Raw genomic sequence first — 21119 nt, forward strand, 5'->3', positions numbered from 1 at the left:
TTTCGGTTCCCTCTTTATCTGCTGTCTCGGGTTGGTAAATTATTTCAGTGTTTGTACTTGGTCCTAAGCACTCACTCCTCTAAGCCACCAAAACCGCGACAGACATCAATGATTGATTACATGTTCTTTCTCCATGAATTTCAAGCCCCTGGGATATTGCCCCAAAGCCCTGCCCCCACACCCCCAATCCTAGAAGGAGAAAGGAAGGAAAAAAAAAAAAAAGATGGCTCCAATCAAAGAAGCAGGTCCCAGACGTCACAGACGCACAGATGGACACCAGCTCCCCATCCCCCTCATCCCCAGAGCTGACTGACTTGGCAATGTTGGACATTAACAGGCTGCTGGCACCTGCAGGCCAGAGCTTCAGAACTTCTTGTAGGGGAAAGGCCCTGAGACATCAGCTGCATTAAAGAGGCAGGGAGCCAGAACCGCTATGAAAAGGTAGAGATGAAATTGAACTCTGGTGAAAGGGCATGTTTGACGGTCCCTGGACTGCAGCTGACCTGTGTGACCTGAACCACAAAGATAAGGCCTTGCAGCCAGCCAAGGACACACGAAGCGCATCACCTGTCGTCATGTGGGTGCTGGGGAAGCCACTGGGGACCTCAAGGGTTGCAGCAGCCCCTGCATCCACACTTCACTGGAAACTCCCCCATCTTGCCGGCCTTGGATGCACCTGAACAAGTATCACGTCTTCTGCCAGCGACAGCCAACAGCCGACAGCTTCAGCCCTCAGAGGCTCCGGCAGAAAAAAAAAAGAGGAAAGAATTCCAAGGTCCTGAATTGCCAAAGGGAAAAAAAAAAAAAAAACCAAACCTGATTGAGTCTCAGCTGTACCTGAGGAGAATACTGCCAACCAAACAAGGAAACAAAGACGGGCTTGATCAGATACCCAGCGGCAGCACTCTCCCGCCCACACAAAGCACTCTCTAAAGACAGGCCTCCCATCTCGCCCCACTGCAGCGCTTCAACAAGGGCCCCATTCTCCTATGCCATTTACAGGCACCAGCACCTTCCCTTCCCCCTCACCAGTCCAGCACCACACGTATCACACACACAAGACACAGCACCCGACACCCCACCCCCACAGGACACAGGTCACATCACACACAAACACACACATAACATTCTTGAAATACATGCCCCCCCACACACACACCCACACACTGTAATGCAAGCATTTCCCTGATCCCACATTCTAAGGACGAAGTGTTCCAAGCCATAGAACATTAAGAAACAACACTTACAAATAGATTTGATCATCTTGCTGGAAAATGATTCTGAAATGAATGACACAGTTCCCTGACTTAACAAGCCTGTGCGGAATATAATTTATCACTTTTTGGTGATGATTCAGGGATATATCTCTGAGCCTGTCTTTACCACGGCCCTCGAAGCCTAATGGTCTGACCCCGCACCGCCCCCATGCTTGCTCTAGCCACGGACACCAACCATTACAACCTCCAGAAATGGGGCTTGCACCTGGCTCTGTGGAACACTCTCTCTAGATGCCTGCATGGCTCAGTCTCTTTCCATTCTGGCCTCTGCTCAAATGCCAGATAACCAGAGAGACCCTTCCTGGCCCTGTTCACTCATTTGTCTGCCCTCTAATACTGCTTTATTTCATTTCACATATTTGTTACCACCTAATAAATTATGTTCATAATCGGGCAGTGGGGGCACATGCCTTTAATCCCAGCACTTGGGAGGCAGAGGCAGGCGGCCTCTGTGAGTTCAAGGCCAGCCTGGTTTACAGAGTTAGTACCAGGATACACACACCCACACCCCCCCCACATGTATGTATATATGTATGTGTGTGTGTGTGTATGTATGTGTGTTCATGTTTCTTGTCTCCACCACCCCCAGGTCCCAAGCTCCTCAAGAGCAGAGACTATACCAGTTTTCTTAAGGCCTGTAACAGTCCTGGCATATAGTAAGTGCTCAGTGAACAGCTGCCAAGACAGCAAATAGGTGATACTTTCGGCGTTCTGATCTGTGAGCGCACTGAACAGCAGCCAGGGCCCTTTGCCGTAGTCTGTCACTTTCCAGTATGTCCATGCTGCTCCCAGGGATCCCATTATCTTTCCTCCTCTGATCCACTGTATCTGTAACCAAGGAAAAGCTAAAGGTTGCCAAGAGATGAACAACCTGCTGAACTCTTTAATCTGAGTTTTCTTCCCAGGCTGTGGCCTCAGGGCAATCGAATGCCTGACTTCTGTTATCAACGCTGTTGAGTAGTGGTCTTTGTAGCTTCCTTAGCTGTGAACTGTTACAGGATCTAAGCCTACCAGGAGACACTTCTACAAGCACATTGCAGGTGACTCAGACACCTTCAGCAGAAGTGGCTGCATCGCTCTGCCAGGCAGTGGGAAGGCTGCCTGGGGATGTCAAAGTTCCCAGCACTTCAGACGATGATGATGGCTTTTGTATGTCTTGCCCTCTGGCCTTATTCTCCTTCAGTAAAGCATGGTGAGGCCTTGAGCCCTGGCCAAGGGCACCCTTAGTTTTGCAGTCTGAGCTGGAAGGGATGGCTGAGATCCTGGCCTATAGAGCGGAAGTGACTCAGCTGAGGATACGAGCCCCTTCGGCTGCAGGGCTTGGCTTTACAGTGGTCCCTGGACTTTCGTTCATAGTCTCTCTACACCCCCACCCTATATTCCACCTTCTCAACATCCAGCCACAGTTTCCATCCTGGGCCAGTCCCCTTGCAGGGCTCTTAAGGAGGCAGGGGGAGCCCAGACAAGTCTGAGTGCCTGAAGAGCTGTCACCCCTCTCTGAGCTCTCTGTGCTTTTGACTTTCAGGGAGCCACACTGCACTCTATGAAACAGCAAGATGTGCATTTCCTAGAATTTACTTCCATGTCAGGCACATGTTGCCCCAAAGCCTTTTGTATAGTATAAAAAAAGACAAGGTTTGGGGCTGGAGAGATGGCTCAGAAGTTAAGGGCAGTGGCTGTTCTTCCAAAGGTTCTGGGTTCAATTTCCAGGAACCACATGATGGCTCACAACCACCTAAAATGAGATCTGGTGCCCTCTTCTGGTGTGCAGGCAGAACACTGTATAAACAATAAATAAATAAAGTCATTGTTAAAAAAAAAAAAAAAAGACAAGGTTCTTCTGCGTGTCCACTTACCCAAAGTACCCCCAATCTCCCAACCACTCCAGGTTCAAGATGCTCAACAAAGGCCTGTGGGTAGCCCTGCATCTCTGGCCAAACTACCCATGGGGTGTGACTGAAACCTGGAAGGTAAGGACACAGCAGGCCTGGGCAGCACCTCTTCCATAAACCAGTAGCTCAAGGGGTGTTGCCAGCCCACATTGCCCTGGAAATTAAAGGCCAAGACACTGGGAGAAAGAACAGGCAATTTGCCAGCAGTAGCTGAGTTGGATCAGGAGGCAGAAGTGGGATTCATGAAACTGCCAGGCAAAAACACCATAGGAGGCACTCCTGTCTAGGACAGGCCATTTGCTGAAGCCCCGCCCCCAGGCTATTCAGCTTCCCTAGGGACCCTTGCAGGCCTCTCCCTCCCTCCCTGCTGTGCTGCTCTGAAGGAGGAGGAGCACAGAGCAGCTGGAGGTTCCTTTATTCAGCCTCCTCCTCCCAGGCTCAGCAAGCCCGGCCAGCTCTGCTTCTCAGGGCGCCAGGTCTCCTGCTGTGCAATAATTGGACCCCATTTCATGACAGTGAGTCTTTTTTTTCCCTCCCCTACCTGCTGCTATTGGAAGCATTTATCTGCTGACTTGAGCCTGTGGAGAGACACCCCGGTGGGCCTTGAACTATTCTGACGTAGGCTGGTTCTGCCAGAAAGCCTTTCCTGTTGCTGCAAAGAAATCTCTATTCCTGCAACTGCATTTACTGGCCATTTCTAGACCCTTGGACCCCAGTCTCTGAAGGGAGTTGGTTCGAGAACCACCTCTAGGTGGCAAAGGCACAAAGAACTCTACAGCAGAACTGGACCTCACAGGGGTCACTGGACATCCATTAACATCCTGCCTATGAGAAACACACACACACACACACACACACACACACACACACACACACACACACACCATTCTGCACATCCACCTTTTCAATAGCTAGCCTCTATTTCCATCCTGGGTCTGTCCTTTAGCCAGCCTATCAAAGAGCCAAAACCTGGTGATGCTCAAATGTCTTATATAAAAGTAGGAAAGTACACTGTGCTTGCAATCCCCAGCCCTCGGGGAGGTGGAGTCAGGAGGATTTTTTTTGTGTGTGTGTGAGTTCCAGGCCAGCCTAGGTTACAAAAGAACCACCTGTCTTAAATATAAAACAAAATGGCCAAGTGTCTGCATAACCTTCTGGCTGCTTTATATTATACCTAGTTTCCTTTTAATATTTTGTTTTCAATTTATGTGTATCTGTGCGTGTCTGAGTGTGGGTTTGTGCAGTTTGGGTGCAGTGCCCAGGGAGGCCGGAAGAGGTCGTTGGATTTGGAGCTGGAGTTACAAGCAGTTGCGAGATGACCAAGGCAGGTAGGTACCAGCAAGCAAACCTGGTTCCTCTGGAAGACCAGTACGTGCTCCTAATTGCTGAGCCGTCTTCCCAGTTCCATGCCTGGATTCTTACACAGTGGCTACAATGTAAATGTGTGTAGACCTTCTACAGTATCATTTACGAGATGATGGGGGGGGGGCAGTTAGCCTGTACTTGCTCAGTACAGATGTGGTCTCCCTCCAGGTACTTTGACTTGTGAAGGTGTGGAAATGGGGAGGTAGGGGAGCCCATCAGGAGCTTGTCAAGGAAAAGACAGCCCATCAGATCTAGAGTCTTAAACACCCCATATGTCAGACCATGGATACGCCTCAGTTCACTCCTGTTTTAACTGCAAATGATGTTGGTACCAACCCCACCCCCACCCCCTCCCCCACCCCGAGGATGTTTGAGGGACAGAACTCCAAGCTAAAGCGTGGGAAATACTTGTCCGGTGTCCAAAGTATCAAATGCATGTGGCCATCATCAATGTAACACAGAACAGGCAGCTTCTACAGAGCCAGACGAAGTGGCCTGAAATAGTTCTAACAGGCGGAGCACAGTATGAGACTGTCCAGGGCAAGCCTGATGTCTAAGTGAATTACATTTGGTGCCCCAGGGGTGATTAATTGACCCTGCTGAAAGCCTGTCACCTCTGCGCATTTCTGGATGGCTCGGGTCTTGGCCTATCGTCCCTCGACTTTGCTCCGTTGCTCACAGGGAGGTGCTCTGGGTTTTCCTGAAGAAGCAGGGCCCGGCATAAATCTCCCATCCTCTACCTATAATGAACTGCTCGGCTACAGGCTGCTCTCTGACCTCAAGGTAGTTTCTTCCATTACAGCAGGACAGTCCCCTAGGCAGCTTAGTCAGCCTCGCCACCCCGTGCCCCCTCCATGTCCACATTAAATGGAATTTTCCCCCACCTCAGAGCTTCCTGTGATTGCTGAGCTCACAAATACAACCACCACAGACAGAAGCCAAGTCCCTCAGGCCTCCTAGTGCCTAGTAGGGGATTACTGGCTGGTGTGTGTGGGGTGGGGGGGCTGCTGTTACAGCACAGAAGTTGCTGGGGGAAATGACCAGCTCCATAAGATGCATCCTGAGTCCTTGGGCACCTCTGAGGCCAGGAATAGACCCCCCATGAACACACCACATCTGAACACGTTGGGGAGGGGAATTGTAGGACTCAGTGTTTTTCTCTCCTTAACCTCTTTCTCACATACGGCAACTAGACAAATTAAATACAAAATCATTTCTATCATTTAGGCAAATCATATTCCCACAGCTCCGAAATGCACACATTATAAATAAACTACAAACCCACTCAACTCGTATTGAACCTTAGTTCTCAGAGAACAGCACCACAAAAGCCACCACCATCTGTGTCACCTTCTATTAGTGAATGAAGTTTCCTGAAAGACCTAAAGGGTTTCTACAGGACCTTCGGACAGGTCATATCTGTCCATACCATGTCCCCACAGCACCCTGGAGAACTTCCAAAGCTATTTTCCCCCTTCTAGAAATCTACCATCTGGTTATCAAGGCACTAACAAACCTGGCCAATTATTTAACCCAAACTTAACAAAGACAAACAAAGGTCCAGAGACAGTATTTTGTCTCAATTTCAGGATAAGAAACTCAAGCTGAGGCCAGGTGTGCCGATGCTTATCTGCAATCCTCAACTCAGGGGACTTGAGGCCGGAAGAGTTTTATTTCAAGACAAAAAACAAACAAACAAACAAACAAACAAACAAACAAAAATGAAACCAGATGTGGTGGCGCACGCCTTTAATTCCAGCACTCAGGGAGGCAGAGGCAAGCAGATCTCTGTGAGTTCAAGACCTACAAAGCAAGTCTAGGATAGCCAAGGCTACACAGAGAAATCCTGTCTCAAAAAACAAACAAGCAAAGACTTTGACCTCTCATTCATGCCCGTTAGAGAACTGGCATACAGAAAACCTGAACCCGGAACCGAACAGCCATATCCTCCAGTCCTCCGTCTGCAGGCATCCTCGGCTAGCGTCCATCTCTGTAGATTCAAGGGGATGTTTTCAAATACTCCTCCTTGCCCAGCACAGCACAGCAAGGAGAAGTGACAAACGGACGGACGTTGCCATGTGGTAAAGTTGCCAGAGGGATGGAGTCAGCTTCTCCCTTGAATCCCAGATTCCACAAACAAATTTTCACATCAGAATTTGTGATCCACCGGCTGAGAGCAGGACACACTACCGAGCCTCAGGGCCTCTCTGAGAAAGTCGGCCATAGGGTTGCCATGCTGACCTTCCACAGTGCCAGACAAGCTCCCCAAGGTTCAGAAGCAACTTGCCTGGCTTGGAACAGGCCAGACTAACATGGTGAGGGCAGAGCTGCCTCCAAGACCAGACTCTCACATAGACCCTCCCTTTCCGGTTTCAGCTCTCAGATTCCCTGGGGGCAGTAATGATGATGCTTGTCTGAATTCACTTGGCTGGGCTGGCCACCTCATACTCTAAGAATCTGAAATTATGGCCCGACTCAACAAAGAGATCCTTGGAAATGGCTGACAGGGAGTAGTTATCAAAACTTTTAGAGAGGCATCAACTCTTCAGTGGCACCTGCCCCCTTTTAAGTTGAACAAAAGGCCCTGCGCCTCCTGAAGACACTCCAGCATGTGCCTGGAGCTGTGGATAACTAATGAGAGCATCTGAAGCTGGAACCGCTCGCTGCTCCTAGGGAGCAAAAATCCCTTTGCACTCCTTTATCAAAGAGTAACTTATTAAGTCTTGCTGTGCGCATCAATGTGGGAATGCAGGCGGCATCCAGCATGGTCCCCCGCACGCATGGCTTATGTGGAAGTGATTTGCTCAAGACAGGCAACCTCAAGTGCAGCCTGCACTCAGGCCTGGTGCTGGGGGAAGAGACGTCCCAGGCTAACGCTCGAGAACAGAGACTGATCTGGCTGTGGACCCAAGTGGCAATGGAACGCTGTGCCACCCAGCTCCCTGGGACTTCCGTTCTCGCCTTTCTTCCTGTGCTTCCAACTCCCCGGGTCTCTCCCTAACTCCCTTGCACACTGAGCTTCCAGTCTCAAACCCTCACCAACAGCAAGTCAACATCTGCAGGCAGACAAGTGGTCACCAGCGCCCCACCCCATAACTTCTCAATCTCATCCCTCAAAACTTGTGGTGTAGCCCCCCAACAGGGCCCCCCAACACACACACACACACACAATTATGAGACTCCCACCTGAGAGGCTGTCCCATAGGTGTCCCAACCAAAGTTGGGGTTTAGGGTTCTGCATTAGAGGCTACAGAAGTGTGTCTGTGGTCTCTGCTTTCTTCTCCTAACAGGCCGTCAGAGATGGGGTGGGGGGGGGGGGACAGGGAGTCTGACCAGCCTGCCTCACCTCTATCATGTTGGCCTTAGGCTGTGGTCCCAGACACCAGGGCTGGACCGATTCAGGACCAAGAAGGGGCCAGCTGAGACTCACAGTGTCGGAACCAGTGTTCGTATTGTTTTCCTCCAGTCAGCCAGTCCACACAGATCTCAGCGCCCTAGAGTGTACAGTTTCGTGGTTTTTTGTTTTTTGTTTTTCCTCCCTCCATTCTGTCTAGACATTGAAGCCATGTCCTAGGTCCAGGGCAGCGGCTCTCCTAAGAACTTACGCAGAGATGCACAACTTGGAATCTAGGTTAAGGCACAAACCTTAGGGCCTAAGGCCTCCTCCCACCAGGCCCAGAAAATTATCCCATCGGGTGAGTTTTTACTTCTTTACAAACAGGTGATGTGAGAGAACCTGGGGCAGGGGCAGGATGGAGCTGTGAGAGGGTATCTACAGAACCATCCTCGGTAATCTTTGATTTCACTATAAATATCTTGTATTCTGCTGATGCAGGTGTCAGCACCCCTGGCCTGGCACCTTCCAGAGGAGCTCCTGTCCTCTCCTCCCCCAGATTCAGATCTTTGGAGGTCAGAATCACTACTCCCCTGCTCCCCACACAGTTCTTTGCTCTTCTTTCTGATCCTGGACGCTCCAAGCTGTCCCTGACCAGCAGAGTGTCCCGAGAGGTTACCTGCCCCCATCGGAAGAACGCTCCCATTCCAGCGTCCTTCCTCAACAGGTGCTGGGCCTGGTCACACGAAACCGTCACCAGGCGACTAGGCGAAAGTGTAGACAGGAACGCCCCCTGCAGGTTCCTCAAATCCGCACCGAGGTCTACTGTGCAGCATAGTCCGTCGCCCCACTCCCCGCGCGCCAGCTCGGTTGGAGCTCCTGAAGTGCTACACCGCTTTTGTTTCCCTGACTCGCTCAGACGTCAGGAGGGTGATCTCATAAGAGGGAATCGCCCAGCCCGGGCACAGACACTGCCCGCTTCATCTGCAGACCCCAGTGTTGAGGATGAGGAGAGCATACAGGACAAGCTTTCTTCCCGACCCGGGGGAGCCAGAAACATCTTTGGGGAAGGGAGGAGTCAATGCCGGAGAAATTGGTCCAAGTTGATCTGGGATGAGGAGGCGCTAAGCCAAGGGCAGCGTTTAGCGACCCGTCTCTACTCATTCGGCGTCCTTTACCCAAGAGGCTGGAGACCCAGGGTGCATCGCCACCTACGCGCTCTTGCTGCGCTCTGTTCCCACCACCCGCTCGCTGCACTCTAGGGCCAACCGCCTCCTGGGGATGGCAAGGCGCTCGCAGCCCCCTAGTTCCTAGCCCCGGCGGCGCGGGGCCGCGAGAGCCGCCACGTTCCCAGTCGCGAGCGCACGCCGGGCCCACCAAACTTGCAGCACTTTCTCCCTGCCCCCACATGCTGTCACCCTTCCTGCATCCAAGCACCCTGGCCCCTCCGGGCCAGCACAGGTTGCCATAACGACGAGCAGGAATTCTCGAACATATACAAAGACTGAACGGCGCGCTCAGAGCATGCAGCCCCCAGTCGGGCCCCGCGCCCTGGGCTAACAGCGGAGGGACAGGACGCGCACCGAGGCTCCCCAGCTCGCCGCTCACCCGGTGCGCAGAGCGTACTCACAATGAGCGGGATGGTGCGGTCCTCGCGGAGCTGCTCCGGTCTCCCTCCGGCCCTCTGCGCGCCGCGGCCGCCGGAGGATGCTGCATGGGCTCGATTGTCCTGCCATAAGTAGTAGAAAGTGCCCAGGATCCAGGCTACGGTCAGGATGGCGATGGCATTGGCGCGGATCTTCCTCATGGTGGGCGGACGAGCGCCCCGCGTGGGGCCCGAGGCCGGCGTGCTCTCAGGGCCGGGACAGGGGCGCTCGCTGCCTCAGCTGTTTGTTATCGCTTGCGCCCGACTGCTCAGTCCTGCAGAGCAAAGGAGAGAGGTGGTGGTGGTGGTGGTGGTTGGGGAGGGGGGGGCGGGTGATAGGAAGAGACTGGAGCGCAGAGCGATCCTCACGGTCCTAATGCCCTTCAGCCCGGAGCGCGCGCGGCCCCGGACGCCCATTCATTCGCGCGCCTAGCGGACTCCGCGCTCCAGAAGCCTCCTGCAGCCGGGGCGGCAGCGCAGAGGCTGAAGAGCGCGCCCGCTGGGAAGTAGTGCGGCCCTTCCTCCCGAGCTCCGGGGCTCGGGAGACAGATGGCGGTTGGAATGGCGATGGGCCAGAGCCGGTCTCTGCTCCCAACGCTCGGCTACTTCTCGCCCGTCCGCTGCCCCCGCGCGGCCCGGGACTGTCTCTCCATCCACACTCACCCCACCGCAGAGCAGCCCTGAGTCACCAGCGAAGACGTGCGACCCCCTGGTCTTGGCCCGCGTTGCGTAGCTGCAGTTCCGGGCGGCGCTGTGAACTGCGCTCTAGCGTTGGGTTCAAGGTGTGTTCAGAGAGAGTCCTTCGGAGGCGGCAAGGCTGACAGGGAGGCAGAGTCTTGACTTTGCACCGGAATCCTCGGCAACCCAGGATTCCTGGCCGCCCGGGTGGCCCGAGGGGGTGGGGTTGGTGGCTGATGCACTAGACGCTCGTGGAGAGCGAGGTGAAGCTGCGCTGCCATACATATGCAAGCCCGGGGGTCCAATCACTGGACATCTTTCTCTAACCTGGAGTTCCCAGCTTTCTCTTAGCTCCCATCCACCTTGGCTTCACTGTTCCCTGAACAATCCTGAGGCATTGTCACCATTCTATCAGAACGAAGAAAGGCCACAGAGGCCAGGCCAAAGGGTTTGATAAGTGGGCAAAAACCCAGTCTTAAAGCCTTCTGACACTTTCCTGACAAAGCGCAAAATAAGGTGGTGAGTGAGAGACAGGGTTAGATAGACATCATTGAGATTCTGATACTGCGGAGGAGGCCCTGGAGTCGGTGAGAGGTGAGAAACAAGTGTGAATAATTCAGGCTCCAGGCAGAAGACAGGGCGGGCTAGGGCCTGTCAGGCAAAGGAAGACACTCAACGGAATAGCTGTGAGACACCAAAGCAGGTGCTGCTGCGGAGGAAGAAGTAATTTATTGCAAAGCGGTCTTCAGAAAAGAGCTATAGAAATGATTTCTGCAGAGCGGTCCTTAAGAAGGCTTCCCGGAGAAGGGGGATAAATGTGGGGGATGGGAGAGAGCCTAAAAAGGCAGAAGAGAGTGTGGAGGGCAGGGCCTGCCAAGGTCCCGAGGATACTGCTTCATGTGGTAAGGGAGCGAGTGTGCTGGATACTGGCTAAGACCCGCTGTGAGTTGAGACTGGCCAGGCTGGGTGAGTCTGGACTCTGAAGGGTCTTGAATGCCAAGAGCAGAGTGGACAGGGTGGTGCTATGTCAGCTCTTCGGAAAACCCAAAAAAGGTGAGGCTTGCAAATGAAGCCTTCTGGGGAATAGGGCAAACAGTGACATTGGTGGCCGCTGTGTCCTGCCTCCCACATCAGTATTGGCGCCCCTTGGAGAAACACACGTGAAATAAGATGGTGCTTCTCTGTGTCTTCACAGTGCCTAGTGACTCCAGCACTTGGTCCTGAACCCTAATACAAGCTTGATATATTTCTACGGAAGTGAAGAAAATCCCAGTGTTTTGTTTAGGAAAACCCAGGATCATTACAGCAATGAGGATACTTTGCCTTGGAGACAGAAATAAGTCCAAACACAGGGCCAGGCATGGAGCATGCTTGTAATCCCAGCTGGGTAGATGTGAAAGAAGCAAGAGTTTGAGATTAGCCTTTAGCTAGACAGTAAGTTTGAAGCTATGGGAACTTGTCTTGAGGAGAGGTCTCAAAATGGCCCAGTCAGCAATGTGACCATGTAACGAAGGGTCTCACAATAAAGTTAACAAGGAATCTGAGACACAACCAGTATGGCAGTCACAAGCCACAGAGGCAAGGTGACAAAGATGCCACTGACAGGATTGTTGCAGGGAGAGTTTAGTCATACAGTGTGGGGCCCAGGGTTTGTTTGTGTATCTAGTTTCTTTTGATTTGGGTGTCTGGTTGAAGCATGCAGCTCCTGGTGAAAGGCCCCAAACTATGTGTAAGGGTTGGAGCTGAGTCTGCCACCAGCTCAGGCTGCCACCAGGTTAAAGAGGTTCTGATGGCAACCAGGGGAACACTTCTTAAGGAGGAGGATCGTTGCTGGGCAATGGTGGCATACACCTTTAATCCCAGCACTCTGGAGGCAGAGACAGGCTAATGTCTGCTTGAGGCCAGACTGGTCTACAGAGCAAGTTCCAGAATGGCCAGGGCTACACAGAGAAACCCTGTCTTTAAAAGGGGAGCGGTGGGAGGAAGAGGAGGAATTTAGCCAAGTTTTTACCAGGTACCAGGAGTACCACTTAACTCCTTATGACTCAGGGGACAAACGGACAAAGGGACAGAGAAGACTGTCCCTGCACCAGTACCACCACAGAGGAGCAGCAGTATATAACCTTTTCAGTCCTCCCTCAGGTGGGCACTTCCCCGGGCTTGGGAGCAATGATTGCACTTGACAGGAAGTTGACATAAACCTTGACTCATGTCCCCTTCAGCCACGGGCACGCAGGACATGCAGGGAGTAGAAGCTGTCACCTCAGCTTACAGCTTCTAATCCTCCTTCCAGGTTCAAATCCAAAATGGCTCAGAATAGAGCCCAGCCTTCTCTGGGATTTCCTTGCTGGCGCTAGGAGTAGATCCAAGCAGGGTAGAGATAAAGCCACCCTGAGAGACTTGCACATTCCCAATAGTCCCCTCACTCTGAAAACACCAAGCATAATCACGGGTTATTTGAGGCTTCTGTGCCAGCCCTCTGTATATGCTCTGTAGAGCTCCCACACTCTGAGCTGAGCTATGATAAGCATCACACTGGCAGATGAGGACTCAGCCCTCAGGAGGCCTGCAGGCGCCAGTATCCAGAGACCAGTGCAAAGCTTTGTGCAGGGACCTCACTTCCACCTCCAGCCTTTATCCAGGAGGGATGTGGAGAGATCGGGGCACTCCAGCAGAGCCATTTCCAGCTTCTAGTACCTTAGACATCTTGCGCCATTTGGCATTCCTCTCAGACACAGTTCGACTCTTCTACAGATGCCAAAGCCAGTACTCAGAGTGAGCTGAGCAAAATGTCACCAGCTTCGGGTTCACAGGGGCCCCACTGCACACGAGCGTGCGCTCTCTCTCTCTCTCTCTCTCTCTCTCTCTCTCTCTCTCTCTCTCTCTCTCTCTCTCTCTCTCTCTCTCTCTGTGTGTGTGTGTGTGTGTGTGTGTGTGTGTGTGTGTGTGTGTGTGTGTTTATGTGTGTGTTTATCTGTGTGGGGACCTGGGATGAGTGGTCAACAGAGGGGGTCCATGCCAGCACAAGCCCTTGCCACTGGGACAGGACAGATCCACTCAATGTTGATCGTTACCTATCAGGAAGTGGCTTCGGTCAGTTCGCAGCCTCAGTTTTCTCAGCTTGCATCATGGTTGGGAAAGATGGGATGACATAAGATAGATGATAGAGAGGCTGACCAGGACTCTGGAGGTCCATCCTTATGGCCATACTGTGGCTGCCTCAGAGGAGTGGGGGCTTTAAGGCGGGGCTCCCTAAAGCTTGCCCACAGCATATGCTAAAGCGGCTTACGACTACTGCCAAGAACAGACCCCAGGACAGCTTCTCCAGCCACACCTAACATTACACGGACAGAGTGCTCTGGCCCTTGCTGAATGGTGGCCTCTCCCAGAGCTTCTGCTGAGGCAGCCTCTCTAGGCATTACCGGGAGAGCCAGACTCTCTCAGAAGCCTCCTCTCCATCAGAGGCCTAGAAGACAGAGGAGAGAACCTGGTTCAAAGCATCCCTTCCCACCGTGCCTGTCTGCTCTGAGCAGCGAAGGCTGGAAGCATAAGACAGACCCTTTGTGAGCACATAACACAGTGCTGAACAGAATCTCGGCCTCCTATCCCTTGAGAAGGCTACACCATCCTCCCTCAACAGTGAGGAGATCCGTGACTGCCAAGGTCAGCAGCCAGATGTTCAGAGCAGTGCAGATGATGGAGGCCTGGCTTGTGTGAGATTTCAGAGGGCATCAAAGACTCTACTGGGCCATGTGTGTGAAGACTGTGGTTTCAACTGTGATTAACGAGAGACCAAAACCACTAAAGCAAGGCCTTTGTTTTTTGGTGACAATGGATGTTGGTCGGCTGGGATTGAAGAATCAGCTGTGATTAACAAGTGCCCAGCATCATTAAGGTGAAGTCTTACAGGAAGTGTTAATTTGGGGTCTACACACAGAAGCTGTGGCCCAGAAGTGGCCAAGGCTGTACCTCCTGCTGGCACCCAAACCCAGTAGTGTAAGAGTCACCTAGGTGGAACTGGTTTTGAAGGCATGAATGGGTCACGGAGAGCAACTGAGGCTTGGCACTGTAAGGTGTCAGGAAAGGCCATTGGTGAAAGTGCAGCCTCAGTGGTAGTGGAAACCCCAGGACTGATGAGGTCATGCAGAAAAGCTGAGGCTTGGCACCATGAAGGGAGACCAGGAGAGGCTAGTGGTCAAAGTGCAGCCCAGTTGTGGTAGAAAACCTCAGCATTTTGGAGATACCAGTATCATAACATGAGCACCAAAAACAGCAGCAGCAGAGGTGTGGAGCCACCGAGAGCCTAGAAGAAAAGCTGTGTGTGCTGCAGAAGGCAGAGCTGCAGAAGTGACCCAAGCCCCTTGGAGCAGCCCAGAAGATCACGAGTGAATCCCAGATACTGGACGTTGGATTATTTACACTGTTGGAGTGTGGGTTTGCTTTTTTCAAATTCTGACTGTGCAATGGTTCCTCCTCCTTGAAGCAAAGTATTTAGTGCAATTTTTATTTTATAGGAGCCCACAGGTGAGAGACTTCAATTTTTTATTCTTTTTTGTTGTTGTTGTTGTTTGAGATAGTGTTTCTCTGTGTAGCCCTGGCTGTCCTAGACTAACTTTGTAAACCAGGCTGGCCTCAAACTCAGAGATCTGCCTGCCTCTGCCTCCCGAGTGTTGGGATTAAAGGTGTGCACCATCACGCCCGGCGAGACTTCAAATTTTTAAAAGAGACTTTGGATTTTAAACTACTTTAGACTTTTATAGAGACTAAACTTTTAAAGTGTTTGAATTAGTAAAGATTGTAGGAATTTTAAGTTTGTAATCTGTTTTCCATTTGTCATATTTACTAATCTGAAATCTTGTAGATGAACCAAAAAAATGAAAAGTTTTGTCTTAAAAAGTGTTGTGTGTCACTGGGCATGGTGGCGTATACCTTTATCCCAGCACTCAGGAGGCAGAGGCAGGTGCATCATTGAGTTCAAGGCCAGCCTGGCCTATAAAGTGAGTCCAGGACAGCCGAGATAACATAGAGAAACCCTATCTTGGGGGGGAAAAAGTGTTGTGTGTCAAATTGACAAGGGGAAGCTATGCTGGTTAATTTTATGTCAACTTGAGGAGGGAAGCCCAATTGAGAAAATGCCTCCATTAGATTAGTGTTTAAGCAAGCCTGTAGAGAGCATTTTCCTAACTATGATTGACGGGGAAGGGCCCAGCTCACTGTGGACAATGCCATCCCTGAGCTGGTGGTCCTGCATTTTAGAAGAAAGCAGGCAGAGCAAGCCATGATGAGCAAGCCAGTGCACAGCACTCATCCGTGCCCTCTGCATCAGCTTCTGCCTCCAGGTTCCTGCCCTGACTTCCTTTGGTGATGAACAGTGATGTGAAGTGTGAGTCTGATAAACTTACAAGTCCACATGGGTTTGGTTGTGTTTCATCACAGCAATAATGACCCTAACCAAGACAGGTCCTAGTCACAGTTAGAGAAGGAATGGCCTCCATTCTGGTGGGCAACTGGTGGAACAATGAATTCCTTATGAAATGAGCCAGCTGTTGCATTGGGATTAATATGGCTGCAGAGGCTTTGAGCTAATTAGAAATGTGTCAAATGTTTATTATTAATAGCCAAGGATGCATTTTTAAAAGAAATGCACTAATAAAGCCAGTAGTCAGTAGAACTGGTCCTGGAGACAAAGTCCTTCTCAAGGCCCACCTGCCTCCCTAACTCTTACCTTCTCCTTTGCCTCTCCACACTGCACTGGGCTGAGTGGCCAAGGTTCCCACAGGAGACCAAATGGCCCACCTGGATGCCTGGCCAGGAGCTTTCTGTTATGTACTATGAGTTTCTAGTACAGGGCCAAATATCTCAACAACGTAGTAAGTATCTAGGCTTGGGAAACAAATGAACAAATAAATGATCAGGGGCAGTCCGGCTATTCACACGCCGCTGTTTTCTGTCTCATAAAGATGTCAAAGCCTTTTGAGATGGTACATCCACATTTCTAGACTCTTCCTTTCTTTCTTGAGTACTTAGCATGCCAGACACTTCTAGGTATTGGAGAATACAAAAGGGAATCAAGTTTGGTTCTAGCCTCTGAGTGGTCCTAGAATTAACAGCAGATAAAAGCATATAATCACAAGATAATATGAACCTATAAGAACAGAGAGGGGGGCTGGAGAGATGGCTCAGTGGTTAAGAGCACTGTCTGTTCTTCCTGAGGTCCTGACTTCAATTCCCAGCAACCACATGGTGGCTCACAACCATCTATAATGAGAGCTTGTGGACAGTCACACATGCAGGCAGAACATTGTATACATAATAAAATAATTTTTTAAAAAAGCAGAGAGGGGCATGTCACCATTTTGAAGTCATTTGGGAGCTGAGCCTTGAACGACAGACTGGCTGTGTCTGGGAACACAGGAAAATGGTGTACATGGGTGAAAGGACAGTGGTGGTGATGTGGTGGGCATAGGACAATATTCTGTGCCCTAATAAGAAATGAGTACTTGTTCAGGAAAGCAAAAAACAAGCAACCCAAGAGAAGTACAAAACAAAAACCAGTGTGACATTATCAGCTACAAAGTACAGAGAGTAGACTTACTTGAGTGTCACAGTATCACTGTAGCCTTCCCAGCAATGTGTCCAGACTGGACTAGAGCAGTGACTGTGACTCATCTGAGAGGTCAGAAGCACAGGAGGCAAACCCGGCACTGGGTGGCTATCACGTACCCAGCACCCATCCTCATCACAAGGCTCTACATGAATCAAGGCTCCTGGACCCGAGTGAGGATGAAGGACTGTCACTCCCTCTCCCCTCCCCCCTCCCCCCCCAAGCCTGCCACATGTACTGATCATAGCCTTGGATACAGGTTCTTAGGAATGCTTATTTCTTTTTCTTTCTTTTTAAAAAATATTTATTATTGTTATGTATTGAGTGTTCTTCCTGCATGTACACCTGTAGGCCAGATCACATTACAGATGGTTGTGAGCTACCATGTGGTTGCTGAGAATTGAACTCAAGACCTTTGGAAGAGCAGGCAGGGCTCTTAACCACTGAGCCATCTCTCCAGCCCCAGGAATGCTTATTTCTTTATCACGGCTTTTATCAGCTGGAACCACTGGGGCCACTAGCCTTAGTGCTTGCAAACTATGGGTCAGGGTCAAAGAGATCAGGTCCAAGACCAAAGAGAATTTGAGGTGTCGAGGGCCACACTCCTGCCCTGCACTCATTTAGTCCAATGGCACCTATAAGCAACATCTCCCTTTTCTCTGTAAACGTTAGAAGTGGAAATTCAGGGGATGCTCTAGGGTTGGATTGTATTTTGGAGCTCTCAGTGCAATCAACAAGACCACCTATGTGTTCTGCAGTATAACTTCTATTCCCTTACTAGTCAAAACAGCTGAACAGGAAGATGTTAATACAAGGGGGGCGGGTATAACGCCAGAGCCACCCTACCTGGAAAAAATCACCATTCTGAAAGACTGAGGGTTTTACAAGCCAGTGTGCACAGTTGTACATGTCCTCTCTCACTGAAGCTACCACCAAAGCCATAAAAAGGCTCATCAGTCTGGCTTGGCCGCTGAAATGGCTCACAGTGTCTGCAGCTGATGCCAGAGCAGAAAGGCTTCTAAAAGCCTCGTGCCATTTTATCAGCAAATAAATCGTAGGGAGTTCCCTCAGGGTAGGAGGTGGTAAACAGCTAGCCTGGCTGTCCCTCAGGGCTCAGGGCACGGAGCTCAGAGGTGGGGTTGTCAGCTATTTCTACTCATGCCCTCTCCTCTCTCTTGGCATCCCCTCCTCGTGTCCTCAGGGTCTAGATTGACACTTCTCCCTGATCCATAACAAGAAAATGCCTGCTTCTGTTTCCCACACCCATACATAGGCTGTAGGCCTTAGTGGAAATGGGGGTGCTGTGCCTCTGTTTGGCTCCAGATCTCAGCCTGGGGTCCTGCAGGAGAGGCAGGCAATAATCTCTTCAGATTGTGGCTGATGTCTCTGTCCCCTCCAAGTGCCTGTGTATATGGATGTGTGTGTAGGATATATGGTCTATTTTTCAACTAGACCTGGATTTCACACTTTGCTTAAATTACTCATTTCTTTCCTGTAATTACTAATTGTTACTGACACAGGACTGTCTACTAGAGAAAAAAACAACTTTCTCTATTTGTCTTTCTATCACTGAATCACATATCTTACAAAGAGCACTACCTAAAGATGGAGGGAGCTGTAACCGGGAGGTGGGATACCTGCCATCACCCAACCTGATGACTCTGGAGAGGTAATGTATCTGGGCCTCTTGCCTTTAAAATGGGGCTTCGTAAGTGGGTGATAATGCACACTGGTAATCTCAGCCCTGAGAGACTGAGGCAAAAGGACTGCTGGGACTCTAAAACTAGCAACCCCACCCCTAAGATAATGGAGGGTGGAAAGACCATCATCAGGAGTACTTGCAAAGTTGCTCATGCAAAGGACCCAGGTTCAAATCTCAGCACCCACAACCATCTTTGTTTGTTTGTTTGTTTGTTTGTTTGTTTTTTGAGACAGGGTTTCTCTGTGTAGCCTTGGCTGTCCTAGACTCACTTTGTAGACCAGGCTGGCCTCGAACTCACATTGATCCTCCTGCCTCTGCCTCCTGAGTGCTGGGACTAAAGGTGTGCGCCATTACGCCCAGCTCCACACAACCATCTTTAAAAGAAGAGTAGTGCTTTGTTTCAAGTGCATTTGGAATGGCCTTTTGGGGGCTAGGATTTTGAGACTTCATTTGCTTAATATTTAAACCATTTTCTGTCCAGGAAGAATTATTAACACTAAATTAGGATGCAACTTTCTTTGTTCTTTGATTCCCTTAACATCTTACATATACATATCTATCTGAATATTTATAATATTCTCTTTGATCAAGAATCTGGAACCTGGGGTAGGAAGATGGCTCAGTGGTCAAAGTGCTTGCCATGTAATTCAGAGGACCAGCTCTCAGAGCTCCAGATCCAACATAAATGCGAGATGAGGCATGGCAGCTTGCCTGTAATTCCAACCTTGGATGAAGGAGGAGGGATCCCTGAAGCAAGCTGGCTAGCAAAGTTAGCAGATGAGGTCTGGGTTTGGGAGATCCTGCTTCAAAGAGTAAGGTGGAAGGACAGTTGAGGAAGATTCCCAGCTGTGGACTTCCACATGCATATGCACAGATATGCATAGGAGCCTGCATATGTGTGTCTACACATCTGTGATCATGTATATATACCATGCACACGTACACATGAAAAAAAAAGGCAAAAAGAAGAAAAAGAACCTGAAATCTTTCAGAGCATACCACTAGAAAAGGAGACCTTGGAAAAACTCATTTAAGAAATTGGAATGTTCAGAGATGGCTCAGAGAGGGCAGCTGGGAGGGAACAGGAACGCGAGCAAGTCTTTCACTGTATATCCCTTTGTGCCTTTTTGGTTGTTTTCCTCTCAGTTCCTAGAGAACCTGAGTCCAAGGATAGGACTGGACCCCTGCTGAACCCCCCCACCCCCCCACTCTCTTGCTGGGTTGGCCTGGAAAAGTTCAACGAATGCGCACTACCACTGGCTAGCTGGCTGCAGGCACTCTGCCGGGCTATTGTGCGGTGCCTGGACTCTACTGTGGAACTCTAGCAACGGGCTGCTTCCCCACAGCTCCTGGACAAGCAGCTGGGCCAACCTGAGTCAGCAAAGGAGAACCTTAAATTCTCTGCCCCCACTATTTACTCTGCCTTTTTTTGTTTTGTTTTCTGATGATGAGACATGAAGATAGAAGTATCATAAAAAAGAGATACAGAGCTAGAGACGAATGGGGAGGAAGTGAAGGCTCCTATTTTTCCTGGCCTCACCTATACTGTGTGTCTCCACTTGGCAGAGCCAGGCTGCTGCATTTCAGGTCAAGCCCTGTGCCCGTATTTTTCTCTCCCATACCCCACCCTGTGCCAGTTCCCCATCAGTTTTCCTAATGACCTTGAGCCCTCATGCAGCTGCCTCCTTCTGTCTCCTTTTCTGACTCTAGCCTGGGAAGGGCACTGGCCATCACTTTTCTGTCCTTATATCTTTCTCTGCCCTCCTCTGATTTCTTTAATTCTGCCTATTGCATTGGTACATGGCCAAGAAACAGCTGCCAACATTGAGGTCCATTTCCCAGTCTGGAGCCGTCACTGGTCCACAGCTGACAATGTTCAAGGTGGGTATATCCCCACAGTCAATCACCTGCTCTAAGTTGAAGATGTCAGCTTCCCTCCGTGAAGTACTTCTTACTAGGAATCTAAGAACCAAAGTTTAAACACCTCAAGTTACTTCTGTGTCTTGTAAATGGCCTTCTAAACGTGGTCCAGCATCCACACTCAATCTGGAGTATCCTGGTAGTGACAGAGTAATGACAAAAACCTTGGCCCACTGGTCCCAGGGCATGTCATTGCAGTGCGTGTCCTCTCGACTGTCTCACCAACTGCACACAAGCCCCAGGGGGCCTAGGCTGTGGGAAGTGGGCACGGGAGGACAGAAAGCTACGGCAATCAGAGACAAGCAGCAGCAGATGCAGATGAGTGTGTGGCAGAGCAGACACAGACCACAAGAGATGGAAAGATGGAAAACACGGGAGAAACAGCTTCAGGGGAAGACAAAGCAGACAGCAAAAACCGGAGAGTTAAGAGTATAACAAACTCCAAAGCCAGACCAGCTTGGGGAGAGACCATCCATAGAGGCTGCTAACATCAGTGGAGTCAGGTCAGAGAGGAGAGCAGGAGGCTCCGGAGTGGTGCTGGAGGCAAGAGCACTGGTGCAACATACATCTCTTGGGAAGGGTCACTCACCTTCCAAGCTGTTGTGCTTATTGGCTACAGCAAGCGGAATCTATTTAAAACAGACCAGGCACTTCGCCTCATTCCATCTCCCTGGCCAGAAGAGGCTGGAGCCAAAGGCTGAG

General features: G+C 50.6%; 1 protein-coding gene and 1 long non-coding RNA gene across 3 annotated transcripts in view; one reads left to right on the forward strand and one right to left on the reverse strand.

The window, feature by feature from the left end:
* The window catches only part of GALNT16 (polypeptide N-acetylgalactosaminyltransferase 16), an 85149-nt gene extending 74838 nt beyond the window's left edge, over positions 1–10311 (reverse strand). The window contains exons 1-2 of one of the 2 annotated variants that reach the window (XM_084792288.1): positions 10177–10311; positions 9499–9788 (exon numbers count right to left, since the gene is read on the reverse strand). In XM_084792288.1, the coding sequence (XP_084648414.1) occupies positions 9499–9675 (177 nt within the window). In that variant the 5' untranslated portion in view covers positions 9676–9788; positions 10177–10311. Of the gene's footprint in view, positions 1–9498; positions 9828–10176 lie in introns of those variants that run through there. The other variant, XM_084792287.1, reaches the window with a different exon arrangement.
* On the forward strand, positions 10156–19914 carry LOC311603289. Its single transcript, XR_014781027.1, has 3 exons — positions 10156–10295; positions 18387–18464; positions 19644–19914. It is a non-coding gene; the product is annotated as an uncharacterized lncRNA (long non-coding RNA).
* The last annotated feature ends 1205 nt before the right edge of the window (positions 19915–21119 follow it).

This window comes from Acomys minous, assembly GCF_964271855.1.
Source record: "Acomys minous genome assembly, chromosome: 8".
Classification (NCBI taxonomy): domain Eukaryota; kingdom Metazoa; phylum Chordata; class Mammalia; order Rodentia; family Muridae; genus Acomys; species Acomys minous.